The sequence below is a fragment of the Colobus angolensis genome, unplaced genomic scaffold (genome assembly GCF_000951035.1).
Source record: "Colobus angolensis palliatus isolate OR3802 unplaced genomic scaffold, Cang.pa_1.0 Scaffold14, whole genome shotgun sequence".
Lineage (NCBI taxonomy): Eukaryota > Metazoa > Chordata > Mammalia > Primates > Cercopithecidae > Colobus > Colobus angolensis.
In genome coordinates this window covers 1,786,358-1,807,902 of record NW_012114488.1, presented here as the reverse complement: position 1 = coordinate 1,807,902, position 21,545 = coordinate 1,786,358, and the positions used below count along the sequence as shown (strand labels likewise).

Here is a 21,545-nt window from a genome sequence, read left to right as displayed (position 1 = left end):
AGCTACTTATGTGAATTAACTGAAAATGTTTTCATAAACATGTTTTTTCAGTTAGTTTTTATTTCTAACTAAAATATCATAAATGCTAAGCTTCAGCATAGAGGTAGAATCTTATTTACCATTTTGTTCTCAACAGTATAAGCATGGTATAGTCAATTAATGTTCCTTAGTAAATGAGTTAAAGATAAACAGAAAAAAAGTGGAGCTTGGCTATAAAATTATCCTTAAGATTCATTCATTAGAACCAAGTCTCTGTTTTGGGATGTGTGTGTTTGGTATTCTTCATTATCAGATATCTTATCTGAAGGTAGGGTGTACCTGTGTCAGAATGAATCTGGAAACTGCATAGCGGTTTTATATTGAAAAGTTACTGTGTGAGCAGTAAAGGTAAATTATTCTTTCAAAGGAGAGAGATTGAATTTGAAGACAAGAAAACGAAAATTGAGATTAAGAAAATAAATTTTAAAATCACAGCAATATAAATTTGCAATAAAATACCCCAAAATCACATTGTTTAAAAACACGTAACTGTTCTTTGCTAATTCAAAGAGGGGAGTACATTTTTTGTCTGTTATGAAGGTGTAGTTTGGTATCTGAAAGCTTTAATTTTGGATGTATTTATGAATAAAAGTTCAACTACATTTAAGTTACCATTGGTTTACTGGGCTGCTGTGTCTCAATAGATACCGTTTAGGACAGTAACACTTTATATCATAATAAATAATCTTTGAGATGATCCCCTGCTTTTAATCCAGGTCGAATTTGAATCACTCTAGACTAAATCAGTTCTAATACAGTATATACATACACATGCACCCATATCCTATTAAATCTTTTTCTATGGAGAACCCTAATACATAGAGTCTGGACTACTTTCTTTATAAAGGGCTAGACAGTAAATATTTTAGGCTTTGCAGTCTATACTGTCCCTGTCTCAGCTACCTAACTCTGCCATTGTAGCACACAGGTAGCCATGTGAGTGAATGCATGCATACATGTTTCAATAAAACTTTATATATAGAAACAGGCATCTAGCTGTATTTGGACCAAGGGTTCTAGTTTACCGACACCTGGATTAAATGATTGCTTGATAGTTCAGTCAAAAGAGAAAAGGGAGGTATACATTTGAAAGGATGTTTCATTTAAGCCAGGTTGTATTAAGAAGCAGTTTGTCATCCTTTTCTATATTATTGGTTATTACTTTGACAGTCTCACTCTTTAACTTCAGTTTTACCTGTTTTATTTTTACATAAGCATTTCTTAAAGAACAATTAATGCTGTAACAAAAAAACTATCACTCTTATCAGTCTTACCAATTCTAAACTGAGGACTGACTAGTTCAGCCTTTTTATCAAACAGAGTTGTCCCACTCTGTTTCTTTCTTTTTTTGAGACAGGGTCACGCTCTGTTGCCCAGGCTTGAATGCAGTGGCAGGATCACAGCTCACTGCGGCCTCAACCTCCTGGGCTCAAGTGATCCTCCCACCTCAGCCTCCTGAGTAGCTGGGACCATGGGTGGCCACCACTTTGCCTCGCTAATTTTTAAAGTTTTTTGTGGAGATGGTGTCTCACTATGTTGCCCAGGCCAGTCTCAAACTCCTGGCCTCAAACTGTGTTCTCACCTTGACTTCCCAAAGTGCTGAGATTACAGGTTTAAGCCATTGTGCCTGTCTCTCCTCTGTTTCTTGTAGGAATGATTAGTGGCGGTGGAGGAGGTAAGCATAAAGCGCAGCCAGAGAATACAACTGGTGACCCAAACTACAAGCTGTGTGGTATCGATGATGGTTTTACATTTTAAGATGAAGTTCTGTTTCTTTTCTTTTCTTTTCTTTTCTTTTCCTTTCCTTTCCTGTCCTTTCCTTTCTTTTCTTTTCTTTATTTCTTCTTCTTTTTAGTTTTGAGAGACAGGGTCTGCCTCTATCACACAGGCTGGAGTGCAGTGATGCGATCATAGCTTACTGCAGCCTTGAACTACTGGGCTCAATCAGTTCTCCTGCCCCAGTCCCCCGAGCAGCTGGGACCATAGGCAGTGCCACCACACCCAGCAAATTAAAAATTTTTTTTTTGTAGAGACACAGTCTCAATGTGTTGTCCAGGCTGATCTCCAACTCTTGGCCTTAAGTGAGCCTCCCACTTTGGCCTCCCGAGGTACTGGGATTACATGCATGGGCTGCCCAGCCCAAAATGTAATTCCCGAAGGCATAATTTTACTTTGGGCAAACAGGAACATTACTGGTAACTACAGAAGTAATTTACCTTTTTCACTTTCTCTCTTCCTATATACCATCAGGGCCATGAAAGTGCTGCAATTCCCGTAATTAATCACAGAGGAACTTGAAGTTCTGGAGGTATATTAGAAGACTAGAAATTGCTAAAGCAAAATATTATCATTGTAGGACATGGACCAAAAAGAAATTACGCTAATCCAAGATAAAATCAGGCAAATAAGTGTTTGAAATTAAAATTAAAATTGTGATTCACAGTGTTATGATTGTGTGTATTTAGATGGTGTGAATGATGCTATCCACGGATGTAGGATTGGTAAATATTTTAGTGTAATCATAGCAATGCTCTTAATTCCCAGGAATAAACTGCACCTGACTTCTTTGGGGTGAATATAAGATTTAGGTTTTTATTTTTATTTTTTAAAAAAGTAATTGTTTTTATTCATTAAGTTAAACAGTGCCTATGCAAAATAGATTCTTTCACATTTAAGTTCTCAAAAGGACTAACTGGCACATGAAGATCGAAGTTTTAATGTCTCATCATTACTCTGTGTTAAGAATGAATACCACCTTTTTGGTTTAAACAAGTTTCTGAAATGACACATCCGTATAAAAAGGCAATTGACTTATAAGATGATTCAGATTTACATTATTTTTCATCTCTTATGTTCACTCACAAAGTCTATTTTTATTCAACATTTTGCATTTGTTTATTTCAGGAGCCTGTACAAATATTACTTTTCTCTTTGTAATTTTTCTTCATTTTTTAGCCCCCTTTCCTATATGTTATATATTACCATTGATATTATCGAAATGAAAGATTATATATTATAATTGTACATTCATGGGGGCTTACTATACACCAGGCACTATGTTAAGTACATTCTTTTATTTTCCCTTTGAATCCGCACTGCAGCCCTAATGCTATTGCTGCGACGATCACCCTCATTTTGTAGTGGAGTAAGTGGGATAGCTTGTGTGAGCAAGCAAGTGGCAGAGGCGGGGTTGAGCCTTGCCTTCTTTATCCTGAGCCATTGCTCTTTGGCGCTGTTATGCTTAGTAATAGTCTCTTTTCCATTTTGACAAATTCAGCTATAAAAAAGTACAGTACTGAGGAAGAACCAAAACCAAGGTGGGGGTGGAGGGAACCCTGTAAAGTTACAGACCCTTTCTGTTTTCAAAATTGCTTGAAGCCCAGTTGAAGCGAGTATCTCCCTCAACCTTTTCCTTTTAAAAGGGACAGGAACTATTTTGTCTTCTCCCTCTCTGTCTCTTTAGAGAGGCGTTTTCTTCACCTCACCAAAGAGATTGCTTTCGCTTTTGTCAGCTAGGAGTTGAGTCCTACTGTGTGCTAAGCTAACATGGTAATAGACATCACTTTTCTCTTGAGTTTTTCATGCCCAGAAAGAAAAAAAAATGAACACTTTTCATATGTCCACTTTGATATACCACTTTTATGTGATTCAAATTAGTTGTCGTGGTCTGTTTGTCTAAGTCAGTCTCTTACTCACATTTATGGGGCAGATGCTGTGTGCTTCAAAGAGGAATTAATTTTAATATGATCCAGCAGAGCTCGAAGTTGTAACATATTTGTGACGTGCAGGAAATGTTTACATTGAAAATAAAAGAATTTCTAAGGTAGAATTAATGTGGTACTCATTGTGACTTTGAGAATAAAGCTCATTTGTTTTAGTAAAAACTGAGTAAACCTCACTTTTCTGTTGACTAAAATTGAAGTAACTATTAATTTATCTCAATATGTGGTTTAAAGGAAATGTGATAAAGAAGGCTATGCAACACTTGAAATTTCTGCATGGTAAAATTGGGGAGTAGATATCAGCATCACTGTTAACCAAACTGAAATTCTGTCTGAAGTAAGAAAATTAAATAATCCTGAATTAAAACTCAAAATCCACATTTAAACCAATAGTGATTTTTAGAAGACCTGTCCCAGTTATGTTCAGTATTGCTATTTAGTTTTTGTATTGTTATAAATAAATACATTATATTTGATTACTATCTATATTGTTTCAAAAATGAGTCTCTATTTTTCATATATTATCTTTATATACATATATATTAGAAAAGTGTTTGAGGCTAAATTTGAGCAATCTTAAACAGTAACTTTTGAACAAAAATATTTGCATTTGATGATAACTTTGTATTTTATGTGTTTTTACATTGTGAGAAAGGAAACTTTGAACTTGACAACTCTGCCATTAAACCGAAAATTACAAGGTAAATCACTAATTTACTAACTAAGTAAACAGGGTTGAGAGAACATTCATTTCCTGAGTATCACAAAGCAAAACCTTTTATAGTCCATATATCTGTTAATGAAATAAGTTAATTTGCAAACTTTGATAACGTTACTTAATCAATGGCAAGTGATAAAAATGTTGCTAGTACTTATTAAATCATTTAAAATAGGTATATGCAACTTCATTTTTAGTATATATAACAGATATGAGATTTCTGTCCAGAATATGTAAAAGGCTCTCAATAACTTAAGTAAGCCAACAGAAAAATAATCATTCACTTAGAAGAGAAAGGAAATCCCAGTCATCGTATTTTAAAAATAATGCCGAACTGCACTAATAATAATGGTAATGAATGCTAAAGTAATGATTTTTATTTTGGCCCATGACATTGGCAAATATCAAGCAGGCTTATGTTTACAGGAAGTTGAACAGGCTCATAATCTTGGTGAAAGTGTAATTGGATACAGCCTTTTGAACTGTTCCATTCCATTCTACAAATGTTATAGAATTTACCATAAGCGTGTGTTTTTGTATAAGTTGTGTACTTTTTTAAAAATAGAACTTCTGTGGATTTTGAATTACGTTTAGGGAAAAGCAAGCTGTGAATGGCAAAAAAAAAAAAAACCTTTAAAAACAAAGTCTTTGCATGCATATCAAGCTAATAAAGTATTGGTCCAGGTCAGAAAGATTAGCAACTCATACCAACTACACCTTTTTTTCTGTTTTTTTTTTCGAGACGGAGTCTCGCTCTGTCACCCAGACTGGAGTGCAGTGGTGCAATGTTGGCTCACTGCAACCTCCGCCTCCCAGGTTCAAGCGATTCTCCTGCCTCAGCCTCTGAGTAGCTGGGATTACAGGCGCATGTCACCACACCTGACTACCTTTTTGTATTTTTAGTAGAGATGGGGTTTTGCCATGTTGGCCAGGCTGGTCTCCAACTCTTGACCTCAGGTGATCCATATGCTGGCCTTGGCCTCCCAAAATGCTGGGATTACAGGTGGGAGCCACTGTGCGCAGCCCCCAACTATACCTTTTTTAAAATGTCATTTTGTTTTACAGTTTTCACTACTCTCAACTCGAGTCAATGGAGTAGCAAACACATTTTATGAAAGCACCAGCACCTCTGGAATGGTTAATAAGGGTTATTTGTATATAAATGCACAAATGGAGTCAAATTGCTTTTCCTTTCCTTAGATTAGCTCCCCTGAAGGATTGGAAATTTTGATGTAGAAAAGAGTTGTCAATTTTGGAGCGCTTTTGAAAACAGGGTAGTCCGTGTCTAGAGGGAAATGCATAACTGAACTGTGGCGGTAGTTTCAGATATTTGAAAACAGGCTTGCCTCAAGTCTTTCCTGTGCCCTCAGCTGAGCCACTTCAGGGATTCGATGGGAAAGCAAAGTCTGACTAGCCTCTGATTTACAAGCGGACTTGTAGAACAGGCCATTCGTGAGTCAAAGGTCATCCATGCCTGCCTGTCTCATTCTGGAGATCAGAAATGTTGAAGGGAGTGGAGAACCTAGGAAGCATTTACAGATGCCACATCTAAGTTGGTAAGAGATCTGGAAACCATGTATTAGTTGGTTTAAACTAGAACATTTAAGGGGGACACAATAACATCAAGTATGTGAAGATTTATCATTTAGATTTTCTGTTTATTGCTATGGTTTGGAAGCCTGGGTATCGCAGGAAAAAGTCACAAAGCAGCAAATTTCAACACACTGGAAGGATGAATTTTCTTATTCTTAGGGCAATCCAATAATAGAACGGGCTGCCCTCCAAAAAACTACAGGCTCCTGCTAGCTCTAGAAATGCCTGAACTTATATTCGGTAGCTGCTTGGGCAGGAGATTGGTTGGACTGTGCAATCTTAAAAACTTCTCACACTGCCCTCTGGTTCCAGACTTCAGAAGGCAGTAGCATTTCATTCCAGCACCAAGTCCTGAGATCCTGTGCCCTTTTGAAAGCTGAATAAGGACAAAAATATACAGAGTCAGACTTGGTACAGCTGAGATAGGGCAAAACTTCCAAAGACTGTTGTACAAAGAGAGAGACCAAATGGGAAAACAAATAGACAATACAAAAGGCATACAAATGTCTCAATTAGTAAATACAGCTTCTTGTTGCAGCTTGCTTTAGCACTTGCGGCCCCTGTCCTAATCCATAATACCTGCTAGCTTGGAATATTTACAACAACCCCTGAGGAACGGCAGTTTCCCGGCACTGCCTGGCCTCTCATTGTGCAATAGGGAGCATATAAAGTCACTGTGCATAAGCGTTTGTACTTGAAATTAGGGGGGAGAAAAGTATCTGCTGTAGACACAACATTTTATTCTTTGTGGAAAGCTCACCAAGTGGTTGCCAATGTATCAAGAGCAATAAATGCCTGTGGAACTGTAATGACCTGGAGAGCACTGCTTTTATCTGAACTCTGTAGTTGGAAGGAAAACCAATCAACCAAATGATACAGAAATAAGACTCCCAAGGGGCACACTTGACAAGTTTTGTTCTGCAGCACAGGAGCCAGGGCTGAAGTGTGCAATGAAGGTATGGCTGATTGCAGCCTCCAGCCTTTTCCTCCACCCTCTCTCCAATCTGTGCTCACCTTTCCTCCAAATAAAATTGAATAAATGTTTAGAGAATGTTGGTTTGAAGGGAAGCCAAATTATTAAGCTAGTTAAATGCCTTATGTCTGTGTCAAGCCCTGTTTGCCATAAGCTTCATATAACCTATTACCTTTTTTTCTATTTCCAGTGTCCATGGAAAACACTGGTGAACAAGGTAAGCTAGATTATATTAATGTTATAGATTTTTAAAATAATTTGAAAAAAATAATTGTATTCACTTAGATTTGGTTGGGATTAATAAATTATTCTTTGAGAATATGAAGACAAGCTAGGGTTAAAGATATCTCATTTCTCTTAAGTTTGCAGATTGAATTCTGTCAGACACTTGGCAAATTCTATCCTGAAATGGCTGTCATTGTGCCAGAGATTCTTAAGGCTTTGAGGTATAGGGATATCAACAATTTCCTTTCCTAATTTGGACTATCAACTTGTAACTGAGTCACCTACATAATTTATGAAAAATATCATGGGCTTTAGTCATCTCACATTGATTTAAGTGCCTTATTGAATAATTCAAATTTTTAATGATTCTGTAAGTATCATCATTCTTTAGAAAAATTAAAACTTGCTATTAAAGTTTTAAAATGCCAAATATGCTATATTTAAATTAGCATACTTTGTTCAGTGATATCTTACAGAATTAAATTGTGTATTAATGTATTACCCAGAAGGAATCATTATCACCATATACAAAATTAATATTTAAAATTTGGGCTGGGCACACTGGCTGACGCCTGTAATGTCAACACTTTGAGAGGCCAAAGCGGGCAGATCATTTGAGGTCAGGAGTTCAAGAACAGCCTGGCCAATGTGGTAAAACCCTGTCGCTACTTAAAAAAAAGAAAAAAAGAAAAATACAAAAAGTAGCCAGGTGTGATGGAGCATACCTGTAATCCCAGCCACTCAGGAGGCTGAGGTAGGAGGATTGCTTGAGCCCCAGGGGCCAGAGGTGGCAGTGAGCCACTGCTCTCCAGCCTGGGCCACAGAGTGAGACCCTGTCTCAAAAAAAAGAAGGACAGAAAAGAAAAGAAAATCTTGCATAGTATTGAAGACACCACCCAGAATGTGTTTATATGCATTACTGAAAAAAACATGCAGAACACTTTTTCAAAAAAGTTGTTCCATGTGATAAATAAGACGCTTGAACTCCCACTGAAGGAAATCTCTTTATCCAGAGGTTCTCTGTTTAAATATGTTATCATTACACCAGCTTTGACTAGAGCCAAGGAAATAAGCAACAGCTTCTCAAATAGGAACTGCCTTTGTTATCTATTTCATTAAAGCGAAGTTCTTAAAGCCTGAGTGTTTTAACACTTGTTTTTAATGCAGTGTTTGCTAATTAAAGTTGCAGGCGTAACTGCCTTATTTTTACAATTTAGAAAAGGTCCTTGTCAGTGATTTTGCCAATAGATGGTCTGTCTACAGATGGGAGGCTTTTATTCATGGGCATAGATCTCATTATGCATTTAGGAATTTTTTTTAAAAACTCTTGGCTTTGGAAATTGTTGAGTTGTGTTTATTCTAGTATGAAGTAAAGGAACTTTCATAATTTATTATAATTGTTAATTTGGTTATTTTAAAACAAGCAGATCGTTTGTGAGTACCATAATTTTGGTATGTATTTGCATATTATACTGATAATTATGTTTCTCTCATTTTAGTTGTGTGCCTGATGGCCTATCATCTACTTTTTGGAATGTTTGTCTGGTCATACTGGAAAACTATCTTTACATTACCAATGAATCCTTCAAAAGAAGTAAGTTAAAATATTAACAAAATTATTCTAAAGATAGAAATCAATAATACTGATGTATTATTGAAGAATGAATTTTATTTTTAATGTTGCAAACTTACTGAGTGTAGTGACTTTTTAGATTAAAAAATTAATATGTCTTAATAAATACTTGAATTTTCACTTGGAAATACTATTTTTCACCAGATTAGCACTGCATTTTCTGTATTAAATCTGTTATGAATTCCATTTCCGCTTTACAGTCAGACATCAGGATGGATGGATAGGTAGACAAAGATAGATAATAAAATAGAGCTGGAAGGTAGACATAATTCTGTGATAATTATCATATTAAAGGTATATTAGTTGGTTGTTAGCCACCAGAAACAACAATAACAACAAAATAACGGCTTAGTCAGTCTTCTCTGCATTCAAAAAGTCCGTAGCTAGTCCACAGCTTCCAGGTGCCCACACTCCTTCTGTCTTGTTTCTCTGCCACGTGTAACCTCCATTTACAAGGTCCCCTCTTGGTCTAAGACGGATGCTGCAGTTCCAACCATCACACCTACATTGTAGCCAGCAGACTAAAGAAAGTAGGAAAGAGGAGAAGTAAATGTCCTTCTCTTCAAGAACACTTTCTAGACATTCCTGATGTCATTTCTGCTTACATTTAGAAGTTAGTTATATGGCCACATCTACCCACACAGAAGACGGGAGTGTAGACTTTCTTCTTGATGGCCATGTTAAACATGAGAGAAGAAGAGAAAGATGGTTACTGAGAGACAGCTAGCAATCTCTGCTCCAGAGGATTTTAAGTAGAGTGATGGATCAAATTTACATGTTGAAAAGATCATTCTGTCTGTTTGTGGATCATTCATCCTGGCTAAACATTCTTGGGGCAAAGAACTGTGTCTGACTAATTTTTGTATCCTTGGCAGATAGCCCAGTACATTGTTGCATAAAAATATACTTTGATAACAGTGGTATCAGTGTAGTTTTAGTAAGCCAAGGTAAAAAGAAAAAAAAAAGCATCACTGTAGACAGTTTCCTGAAGTAATCAGTTTGAAATGAAACTTTGGTCAAAAAAAGCCAATAAATATGCTATTTGGCTTGGGAGAGGACAGTAAAAACCACAGATATTTGCACAGAATTAATGGTATGCCTGGCTTAGAATGCTCTATCTATCTGTCTATCACCTGTTTTTCTTCTATCCTCCACTTCTTTTTCTTTCCCAGTCTGTTTTTTTTCTTTCCTCCTACCATATTTGCTTCTTTTCCATCATCTCTCTTACCTTCATCCTGTCCTTAGTAGTAGGTTGGAAAAAAAATACTGACTTCTATCATAGGTAATCTCATCCACTCCGGTAGTTTACATACAACCTCCCTATTGATAACTCCCAAATCTATTTTGAGTTCTAAACTCCCCCTTAAATTTCAAACTTATGTATCCCCCTGCCAAGCATAACTTCTTAATAATTCCACTGACACCTCAAATACAAAACATCAGAAACAGGAGTCATCACCTTCTCCTTCCCCAGCCTGGGACTCATCTCTTGCTTATGTCAGTTAACGGGCAGTTTATCACTGCTCTAATTCTGGGTCTTCGTGGTCTCCCTTGTCTGAGACATTGTATTCTTCTCCTGGTAATTCGCTTATTTTAAAACAAGCAGATCGTTTGTGAATACCATAATTTTAGTCTGTATTTGCATATTATAATGATAATTATGTTTCTCTCGTTTTAGTTGTATGTCTGATGGCCTGTCATCTACTTTTTGCCATGTTTGTCTGGTCATACTGGAAAACTATCTTAAGGTTTTCTGTTTACAGCCTTGCCTACCTTTCCTCCCTAGAACCCCGCAAAACTTCATCCAATACCCTGAAGCTGGAGTGGTCCACCTAAAAACCGATGTACCGCCTTCCCTCTACTGCTTGTGTCTATTGCGATTCCACATATCCCGCAGGGGAAGGCTCAGTCTCTCCTGCCTAGCAATAGCAGCTCATGTCTCAATTTCTGAATTTCCACTTTATACTCTAGTAGTTCTTAACTGCACAGTTTCCTGTGTACAACATGGCATCATTTCCTTTCCAAAGTATTCTTACCCCTTTCTCACTGAAATAATATATATATTTTTTTCCATTCCTACTGGCAGCTCCTTCTTGGTCTCCTTTGCTGGTTCCTCTTCAGCTCCTAGCTGCCAAAAGCATGGGAGTGTTCCAGAGCTTAATCCCTGGACCTCTTTTCTTATATACCTGCATTTATTCCCTTGTGGATTTCATTTATTTCTGTGACTTACTGTGTCACCCGAGTACTGCAGCTCTCAGATTAATATATTAGCCTGGTGCTTGCTAATAAATGCCTGACACATTACCAGCTACCTATTTTGACATCTAATAGAAATTTCAGGGTCAACAAAACTGAAAACAAACTTCTCATTTCTCGTTTAATTCCCCAGTTCTCCTAGTCCTAAAGTTTTCTTATCTCAGTAATGACGATTTCGCTCTTCTGTTCAGGCCTGAAACATTGGTGTCACCCTTGGCTATGTTTTTTCTCTTGGACGCCACATCTAGTCAATCAGAAAATTCTATACCGTCACCCTCAGAGTATGGCCACAGTGTGAACTCATGTACCGCAGTACTCCCTGCTGCCACCCTGGTCCAAGCCACCGTCCTCTCTCCTTTATACATTTGCAGTAGCCTCTTAACAGGTTTTGGTTTTTGTTTTTGTTTTTTGGCCTCCTCTTGTGTATTTTCAGCACAGTAGCCAAAGTAATCCTTTCAAAAGACAAGGCAAATCTCTCACTTTTTTGATGTCATTTTACAAATGATACCTTATCATTGAGGCTATCTGTGATGACTCAGCATAGAATAGCAACCCCCCAACCCCCGGTATTCCCTGCACCTTACCTTCCTGGATTTTTCTCCATACCATTTACCATCATGCAACACGCTCTATATTTATTTGTTGAATACTTTTAAAAATACACCATCACTAGAACGTAAGTTCCATGAGGGCGTGAAATTTATCTTTGTTCACTGCTTCATCACCGGGGCCTAAAGCAGTGTCTCACCTGTAGAAGGTACTCAGGAGATATTTTTTAAGTGACTGAAAGTGGGGAAGAAGTTATGCATACAGAGACAGGTTTATTTTTATGGCTTTGGCAGGAAGTTGAAGTGACTTCTAACTTCTGTCTAACATTATATATGACATCATTGGCTAACAATGAAGAGGTAAGTGGGTTAATTAAGGGTTGGGAGAGTAGAGAAGGTTTGAAATAGTGGATTGGACAGAGTGTCAAAAGGAAATGAAACAGAAACACGGAAGAAAGAACACAGCCTTGAAGGAGCAGTCAAAATTGATGACAGTCAGTGACCTTATAACAGTATCAGGCTTTGTTGCATGATTTTTCCACAAAAGATATATCTTATTCATACAACTGTGTGAGATAGATATTATTTTCTGCTATTTTACAGATGGAGCCATTGGCTTTGAGCATGAAATAATTATCTTAAGGTATCTAGTGCTACTGTGTGGGAGAGCTAAGTTTCAAACAAAAGTCCTTTCAACCCTTAGGGACACTTTCTTTTCACTACACTATGCTCTAGTATGGAGAGTAAGCACAGTGGGGTGGGAGTGCCCAGAACTTCAGTTGCAGCATGGGGGAAAATATAGCAAAAATTTTTGTACGTATTATTCAATATTTTTATTTTTAAAGTTTTGTATATGAGGTACATAAGATATTAGCTGATAAAGTATATACCAATACACTTAAACCTGGGAGTGTATTGTATATGTATATGAGGTACATAAGATATTAGCTGATAAAGTATATACCAATACACTTAAACCTGGGAGGCGGAGGTTGCAGTGAGCTGAGATCGCACCATTGCACTCCAGCCTGGGCGACAGATCGAGACTCCGTCTCAAAAAAAAAAGAGAAAAAAAGAATATATACCAATAAATACTCATCTGTTGGCAGTGTGATCTCACGTAATTTTTAATTTTTTGCAGTTAGGGGAACATGATCAAAAGAGTTTGGAGACTACTGTTAGGAAGAAAGAGCCCTTGTTTGGTGATTAAGAACCTTAGAATATTCCCTTTATAAAATGCAAGGTCTTGGGCTCTTTTTTTAATTGATCAGCTGTTAGAGACCTCTCGCTTGTAAAATGAGGATCCTGAACTTAGAACATGTGAATTAAAATTTGCCCTTTTCACAGCAAGATTGTTAAAGTGATAATAGTTTTTCATTGGTAAGGGGTTCTCCATATAAAAGTAATATAACTGCACTAAATTATATTTTGAAAATAGAAACTAGGCAAAAAGAAAAAAAGAGAACAATCCATTACACCAATTCAAGCACTTCACATTCTAAATTTCTTTGTAGTTAAAAAAAAAAAATCGTGAGTACCTAATAGGTATATATATTTGTGGGGTACATGAGGTATTTTGATACAGGCATGCGATGTGTAATAATCACATCAGGGTAAATGGGGTATCGATCACCACAAGCATTTATATTTTGTGTTACAACAAATCCCATTATACTCAGTTATTTTAAAAAGTACAATTAAATTATTATTGACTGTAGCCACCCTATTGTGCTATCAAATACTAGGTCTTATTCATTCTTTTTTTTCTTTTCTCTCTTTTTTTTTTTGAGATGGAGTTTCACTCTGTCACCCAGGCTGGAGTGCAGTGGCACAATCTCAGCTCACTGCAACCTCTGCCTTCCGGTTTCAAGCGATTCTCTTGCCTCAGCTTCCCAAGTAGCTGGGATTACAGGTGTATGCCACCACGCCCGGCTAATTTTTGTATTTTTAGTATTTTAGTAGAGACGAAGTTTCACCATGTTGGCTAGGCTAGTCTCAAACTCCTTACCTTGTGATCTGCCCACCTCGGCCTCCCAAAGTGCTGGGATTACTGACGTGAACCATGGCACCTGGCCCTAATTTTTGTATTTTTAATAGAGATGGGATTTCGCCATGTTGGCCAGGCTGGTCTTGAACTCCTGACGTCAAATGATCCGCTGGCCTCGACCTCCCAGAGTGCTGGGATTACAGGTGTGAGCCACTGTGCCCAGCCTTATTCATTCTTTCTAACTTTTTTGGTTTTGGTACCATTAACCATCTCCACTTCTGTCCCAGTTCCTCACTACCCTTCCCAGCCTCTGGTTGCCATCCTTTTATTCTCTATCTCTATGAGTTTAGTTGTTTTTATTTTTAGCTCCCACAAATAAGTGAGAACATGCTAAGTTTGTATTTCTCTGCCCTGCTTATTTTACTTCACGTAATGACCTCGAGTTCCATTCATGTTGTTGTAAATGATGGGATCTCATTCTTTTTTTGTGACTGAATATATTCCATTGTGTAAGTAAGCACCACATTTTCATTATCTATTCATCCATTGATGGACACTGAGATTCCTTTCAAATCTTGGCTATTGGGAATAGTGCTACAATAAACATGGGTGTGCAGATTATCTCTTAACATACTTGTTTCCTTTCTTTTAGGTATATACTAACAGTAGGATTGCTGGGTCATATGGTAGCTCTATTTTTGGCTTTTTGAGAAACCCATTGTAGTAGTTCTAATTTACATTGCCACCAACAGTATACAAGGGTTCCCTTTTCTCCACTACCTCACCACCGTTTGTTATTGCCTTTTTTTAATTTTATTATTATTTTTTGAGACAAGGTCTTGCTCTTTTGTCCAGGCTGGAGTGCAGTGCTGCAATCACAGCTCACTGCAGCTTTGACTTCCTGGGTTCGAGCAATAGTCCCGCCTCAGCCCCCTAAGTAGCTGTGACTATAGGCATGCATCACCACACCTATCTAATTTTTTTTAAATTTATTTTTTGTAGAGACGAGATTTTGGTATGTTGCCTAGGCTGGCCTCAAACTCCTGGGCTCAAATGATCCTCCCGCCTTGGCCTCCCAAAGTGCTGCGATTATAGGCATGAGCTGTTGCACCTCCCCTTTGCCTGTCTTTTGGATAAAAGCTGTTTTAACTGGAGTGCGATATCTCATTGTAGTTTTGATTTGCATTTCTCTGATGGCCATGGATGTTGAGCATATCTTCATATTACCTGTTTGCCCTCCGTGTGTCTTCTTTTGAGAAATGTCTCTTCAGAGCTTTTGCTCATTTGTAAGTTGGACTATTAGATTTTGTCCTGTAGGGTTGTTTGAGCTCCTTATACATTCTGGATATTAATCCTTTATCAGATGGGGAGTTGACAAGTATTTTCTCCCATTCTGTGGGTTGTCTTTTCACTTGGTTGTTTGTTTCCTTTGCTCTACAAAAGCCTTTTACCTTGATGCGATCCCATTTGTCCGCTTTTGCTTTGGTTGCCTGTGCTTGTGGGATATGACTCAAGAAATCCTTGCCCACACCAGTGCTTGCCAGAGTTTCCCCAATATTTTCTTTTACTGGTTTCATAATTTGAGGTCTTAGATTTAAGTCTTTAATCCATTTTGATTTTTGTATAGGGCAAGAGATATGGCTCTCATTTCATTCTGCATGTGGAGATCGAGTTTCCCCAGCGGCGCTTATTGAAGAGACTGCCTTTTCCCCAGTGTATGTTCTTGGCACCTTTATTGAAAATGAGTTTACTGTAGATGTGTGGATTTGTTTCTGGGTTCTCTCTTTTTTTCCACTGGTCTATGTATGCCAATACCATGCTATTTTGGTTACTCTGTACAAATGCTGGTCTTATGCCAGTACCATGCTATTTAGGTTACTCCCCTACACTAAACTCTGTAGTGTAATTTGAAGTCAGGTAATGTGATCTTCCAGTTTTGTTCTTTTTACTCAGGATAGTTTGGGCTGTTCTGGGTCTTTTGTGATTCCATATAAATTTTAGTATTTCTCCTCCTTGGGAAGGCTTTCCAGGTTAGGTGTTGTGATCTAAGCTGTGTCTGCATTAGGAGGTACCCCAGTTCCAGTAATACTGTGGTTCTTACAGACTGGTAGATGTGTACTGCCTTGGTGGTCTTAGAGAAGATTTGGAAGAATTCTCTGGATTACCAGGCAGAGACTCTTGTTCTTCTGCCTTACATTCTTTTAAATAAACAGAGCCTCTCTCTCTCTCTCTCTGCTGAGCTGCTGGGAGCTGGTGGAGGGGTGACATGGCACCTCTGTGGCCAACACCCCTGGGACTGTGCTCAGTCAGACCCAAAGTCAGAATAGAATTGAGTCTCGCCCAAGGCCTGCTGTGTCCACTACCTGGCTCCTCCATCTATGTTCGCTTAAGGCTGAAGGGCTCTGCAGTCAGTAGGTGGCAGTTAGGCTTCTGTCTTTCCCTTCAGGGTGGAGAGTTTCCTCAGGCCCTGGGCGGGTCCAGAGCTGCTATCAGTGATACAGATACTGCAGTCAAAAACCTTTCTAGTTTTATTTTGATATTTAGAGTGTACCTGTTCCCATTTTTTAAATTTAATAGTCCATCAGTGGCTTATTAGCTTTTTTTTATTCTTTAAGTTCTGGGGTACATGTGCAGAACATGGAGGTTTGTTACATAGGTATACATGTGCCATGGTGGTTTGTTGCACCCATCAACCCATCATCTACATTAGGTATTTATCGTAGTTCTATCCCTCTCCTAGGCCCCCACCCCCTGACAGGCCCTGGTGTGTGATGTTCCCCCTCCCTGTGTCCATGGGTTCTCATTGTTAACTCCCGCTTATGAGTGAGAACATGTGGTGTTTGCTTTTCTGTTCCTGTCTTAGTTTGCTGAAAATGATGGTTTCCAGCTTCATCCATGTCCCTGCAAAGGACATGAACTCATCCTTTTCTATGGCTGCATAGTATTCCATGGTATGTATGTGCCACATATTCTTTATCCAGTCGATTATTGATGGGCATTTGGGTTGGTTCCAAGTCTTTGCTATTGTGAATAGTGCTGCAGTAAACATACGTGTGCATCTGTCTTTGTAGTAGATTATTTCACTGACATATCACTTTTTAAAAGTTTTTTAAATTATAAAATATTTTATTCATATTATTGCATATATACAAAAACATATATATAATGCACTTCTTAAAGAATAATCAAGTGAACACACGTGAGCAGTCACTGAGCCAGTATGTCAAACACTGTTCACATTTTCCATCTCTGCTGTGTGTCTGTCACCTGTTTCCCTTTATTCCTCAAAACGTAACAACTATCCTGCATTTTCTATTCCTTTTTCTTTATGATTTTATCACATGTATATGTATCTGTAAACAACAATGTATATGTTCTTTAGCTTGCTGGTTTTAAAATTAGATAAATGGAATCATTGTATATATGTTCTGGAAGATTGTTTAATGTTGTTCATTATATTGAGGTTCTGTGCTTTGCTATACACAGCTATAGTTTATTAACTGTTAAATGCCTGTACTATTCCATTATTTGGATATATCATAACCCAGTTTATCCATCATCCTTTTGATGGACATTTGAGTTGTGTTTAGTTTTCTTATATTTCAAACAATGATACTGAGATTTTTCTTGTACATGTCTCCTGACACACATTTATAGAAATTTATACAGGTGTGTGTGTGTGTGTCTGTGTGTGTGTGTGTGTGTGTGTAAGATATATATTTATAAGTATATTATTAAACAGGAGCCCAAATTTTGTTTTTCTCAAATATTTTAAAATTAGCTGGACCAAATTGTCAGTATAAGAAGTAAAATAAATAATTAGACCCTTTAGAAGTGCTGTGGGAGATTTCATGTAAGGATTATCACTAAGTTAAAACTCACTTAAATAAGAAAATATGCTTAATGGATTTTCTACATTTGTTCTTAATGATCTAAACGAAAAATTTATTCATTGAGTTTTATTTATTCGTTGGGCCATTTTATCTATCAGTATAACTAATATTTTGTTGGAACTCTGCAGTTTATAAGCATTTTTATGTACTCTGTTCCTTTTGAGTTACACAAAAACCAGAGGAAGTAGGTATAATGGTGTTATGATTACTAGTATTGTACCCTTTTCTAGATGCATAAGTGAATGACCTGTAAGGTGAACAGACTTGCCCAGATTTCAAACTCTAGTGTCTCTTTGAATGTACAATATACCATTAATATTTTATAAATACCCTTTTCCGGGTATAGTACAGAAGACCAATATGTTATTTCTTTGAAAATACTGATTAAAATTTAAATGTATTCCACAGTTCCATCTCTCTTATGCAGAGAAAGAATTGTTGGAGAGAGAGCCAAGAGGAGAAGCCCATCAGGAAGTTCTTAGGCGAGCAGCCAAGGATCTTCCCATCTATACCAGGACCATGTCTGGAGGTAAATGTCAATAATGGGTGCTTTGCAATGGTATGCAAATAACATCATTAAGGTGACTGTGAGAAAATGTGTTTATATACTTGAAATGGTAAAACACTCATTTCAGAATACTGTGTTATTTCTTGCACTGCTGTTAAATCTTTCCTGCATGATTCCATAAAACAGAATGGAAACCTGAATAACACTGTGGCAAACAGATCTCAAGGAAATCAGAACTGACTTTAATCCTGTTCTGCCTCCTTAGTTATGACTCAGTGAAGATGTGAGAACTGCTGAAATCTTGATTTATAGTAGTACTCATGTTTAAGGTTTTAATTGTGGACGTTCCTATACATATTTAATTTAAGGCAGCAGTATCTGTAATGAATATAAAATGAATACTTTTACAAGTATTTTTTCATAAATTTAGAACAGTCATATAGGTGATGTAAAATTTCATTTAGGTATTGGTATAATTTTTTCTCTCTCTTAAACATTTTCTTACAAATGCAGTAAATTAACAAATCTCTTGCTTGGGACATACTTTAAGGTAATTTGACAACTATGCAATTAAACAATTGTCTTACAACTGATGTCCATGGACAAGTGATGCTTACCCACCAAGACTTGCCCAGAACTTCTGTGGCCTCAGACCTGTGCTGCCCATTATGGTAGCTGCTAGCCCCATGTGGCTTTTGAGCACTTAAAATATGGCCAGTTCAAATTGAGATGTGCTCTAAGTATAAAATACACACTGGTTTCAAAGACTTACTATGAAAAAAATATATAAAATATCTCATTAATGGACAGACACAGTGGCTTGTGCCTATAATCCCAGCAACTCAGGAGCCTGAGGTGGAGGATTGCTTGAGCCCAGGAGTTAGAAGTTGCAATGAGCTGTGATTGCACCACTGCACTGCTGCCTGGGTGACAGAGTGAGACCCTGTCCCTAAAAAATAAAACAAATAAAAAATGTAAAAAAGAAAGAAAGAAAGAAAAACTCATTAAGATTTGTGACTGTGTGTGGTGACTCATACACCTGTAATCCCAGCACTTTGGGAGGCTGAGGCAGGTGGATCACCTGAGGTCAGGAGTTCGAGACCAGCCTGACCAAAATGGTGAAACCCCATCTGTACTAAAAATACAAAAAAATTAGCTTGGGCAGGGTGGTGCATACCTGTAGTCCCAGCTACTCAGCTCAGGAGGCTGAGGTGGGAGAATTGCTTGAACCCAGGAGGCGGAGGCTGCAGTGAGCTGAGATGACACCGCTACACTCCAGCATGGGCGACAGTGAGACTCCATCTCAAAAAAAAAAAGATTTTTATATTACTTATATTTGTTTCTGACTCACTTATAACTACTGATAATTGAAAAAAACATCAGAAAAATTTCCTTAGGAGATTCTCTGTTCTTGTTAAACCTCCAGAGAACTGTGGCTGTAGGCAAGTCATTCCATTTTTGTGTTTAAACAGCATCAAATATCTTATTTTTTACCAGATTTAAATTTTATATGCTTTTTAAAATTTAAATTTGAAGAGATGATAAAAGCCGTTTAATTGTATATTCAATTCAGTGTTAACTCTGAGACTAAGTGGAGCTTTTTGTCCCTAGCCATCCGATACTGTGACAGATGCCAACTTATAAAACCAGATCGCTGCCATCACTGCTCCGTCTGTGATAAGTAAGAGAACCTTTAACTTCTAAAATATCTACATGCTGGTGGTCTTTTTCTTCATTATGTTTCTTTTCTCACTGTTTTCCTGATTATCTTCTCCATATTCTCGCTTGTCAGCCCTTGATTTCAGAAATACAGTTGGGATAACCCACTGGCATTCGTGCCAGTGAGGCCTGAGGCCACAGTCAAGTGTCAGTGTGCCCCCAGATTCACGGTGCCCTGAAGTATGTGATTTTTAGCAGTTCTGACTTGGCTAGTTCAATTTAGGAAATACTTCTATGAGTGTTTTCCATTTTTAAAAAGAGAACTCAGTTGACTTCATGACAGTCAGACGTTGTTATATATTTAATATACTCCAAGAACAGTATGACCTGGTGTCAGGATTGATATTGAAGGAGAAGTTTTATCCAGACTTTCTGTAAATCCATTACAGTTTTGTTCTTTCTTTAGCATAAGATAGTTGTATATTCATGCATTATGTTGTTTTTAGAAAATGAGTTGCTTTGCAACTTAAGCATGTATATTTCAAATTCAAGTTACCTTATTATAAGAATTGGCTATAGTGTTTATTTTAGATGAGAACTTCTGCTATTATCCAATTTTTAGATAAGTAAATAATTTTGCAATATTTTGCTTGCCACAGCTCTTTGAACTAACCATAATTTATATTTTTATGATGTAATATGATTAAAATTTCATGGGGTATTGGGTTTTGTGTTTTGCTTTGTTTTTTAGATGTATTTTGAAGATGGATCATCATTGCCCATGGTGAGTTGACTGTATATTTAAACAAGTTTGTGTCCCTTATAAATGTTAATAAATTCAATCACCCATGTAAATCTTTTCACAAATGAAATATTACTTGAGTTGACATAGCAGGAGCTTTCAGATTTAGTTTCTGATATTTGTTTGATTAGCTTATAAGAGCCTTTATTTAGGGAAGTTTCCATGAAATACTTTTAAAACCAGTAGGTTAACAATATAAAAGTTAATATCACATGTTAGCTCAGAACAAAGGATTTTCTTTGTATGCATGTGCATAAACATAGAGATTCCAGAATACTCCACAGAAATATACACAAAGATGTACACGTAAATTATACATAGTACCTCACTGGAAGGTTGTTATAAAGAATGAAGTCATCTAAAGCTTTTTAATAATTTATTTTACGCAAAACTTGACATTAAGGAGTAGAATACCAACTACACAGATATACAAATGCACACATACATTTAAACAAGAATTTCCACATAGAATTCATTAATATTTGCTAATATTTCTCAGTCACGAAATTAGGTAATTTAATAGAGGATTATTTGAAAGATCTAATTAGTAAGGTTAATTTTACTTCCTTTTCCTATAATTTTTCATCTCAGTGTACACATGTCTTTGATAGTCATGCCCAGCTTGCTGGCCAGGTTGGATTTGGGCATGAGTAATACTTACTCTTCAAGCCTTCTTTCAGGGATGGCTCTACAGAAAAGTAGACATGCCCACAAGTCCACAGTAGGTATAGGGTGAAATATATGTAGGGAACGGTTCTCTTAGCAGCAGGAAAGATTCCCAGGGGATTGTAGGGATTATAGTATCCTTTATCTTTCACCATTGTACCTCTTTCTTTTCTCCACCTCGATTTTCTCCTTTAAAGCATTCAGGCTAGTCAATCCATACGAGAATGGCATTCTTCTTACAGGTCTCGATAGATAACCCCCCTTTGTACTAACTGATACTTGCATTCATTCTTTTGCACCCGCCCCCCGCCCACTTTTCTTTT

The 21,545-nt window shown here is 37.2% G+C and overlaps 1 protein-coding gene across 1 annotated transcript in view; it reads left to right on the top strand.

Moving 5' to 3' along the window:
• Positions 1-21,545, top strand: part of ZDHHC2 (zinc finger, DHHC-type containing 2) — a 64,973-nt gene that overhangs the window by 19,004 nt on the left and 24,424 nt on the right. Inside the window, exons 2-6 of the mRNA XM_011934889.1 lie at positions 7,236-7,262; positions 8,770-8,864; positions 17,996-18,116; positions 19,707-19,776; positions 20,506-20,538. Of these exons, the coding sequence (XP_011790279.1) occupies positions 7,241-7,262; positions 8,770-8,864; positions 17,996-18,116; positions 19,707-19,776; positions 20,506-20,538 (341 nt within the window). The 5' untranslated portion in view covers positions 7,236-7,240. The remainder of the gene's footprint in view (positions 1-7,235; positions 7,263-8,769; positions 8,865-17,995; positions 18,117-19,706; positions 19,777-20,505; positions 20,539-21,545) is intronic.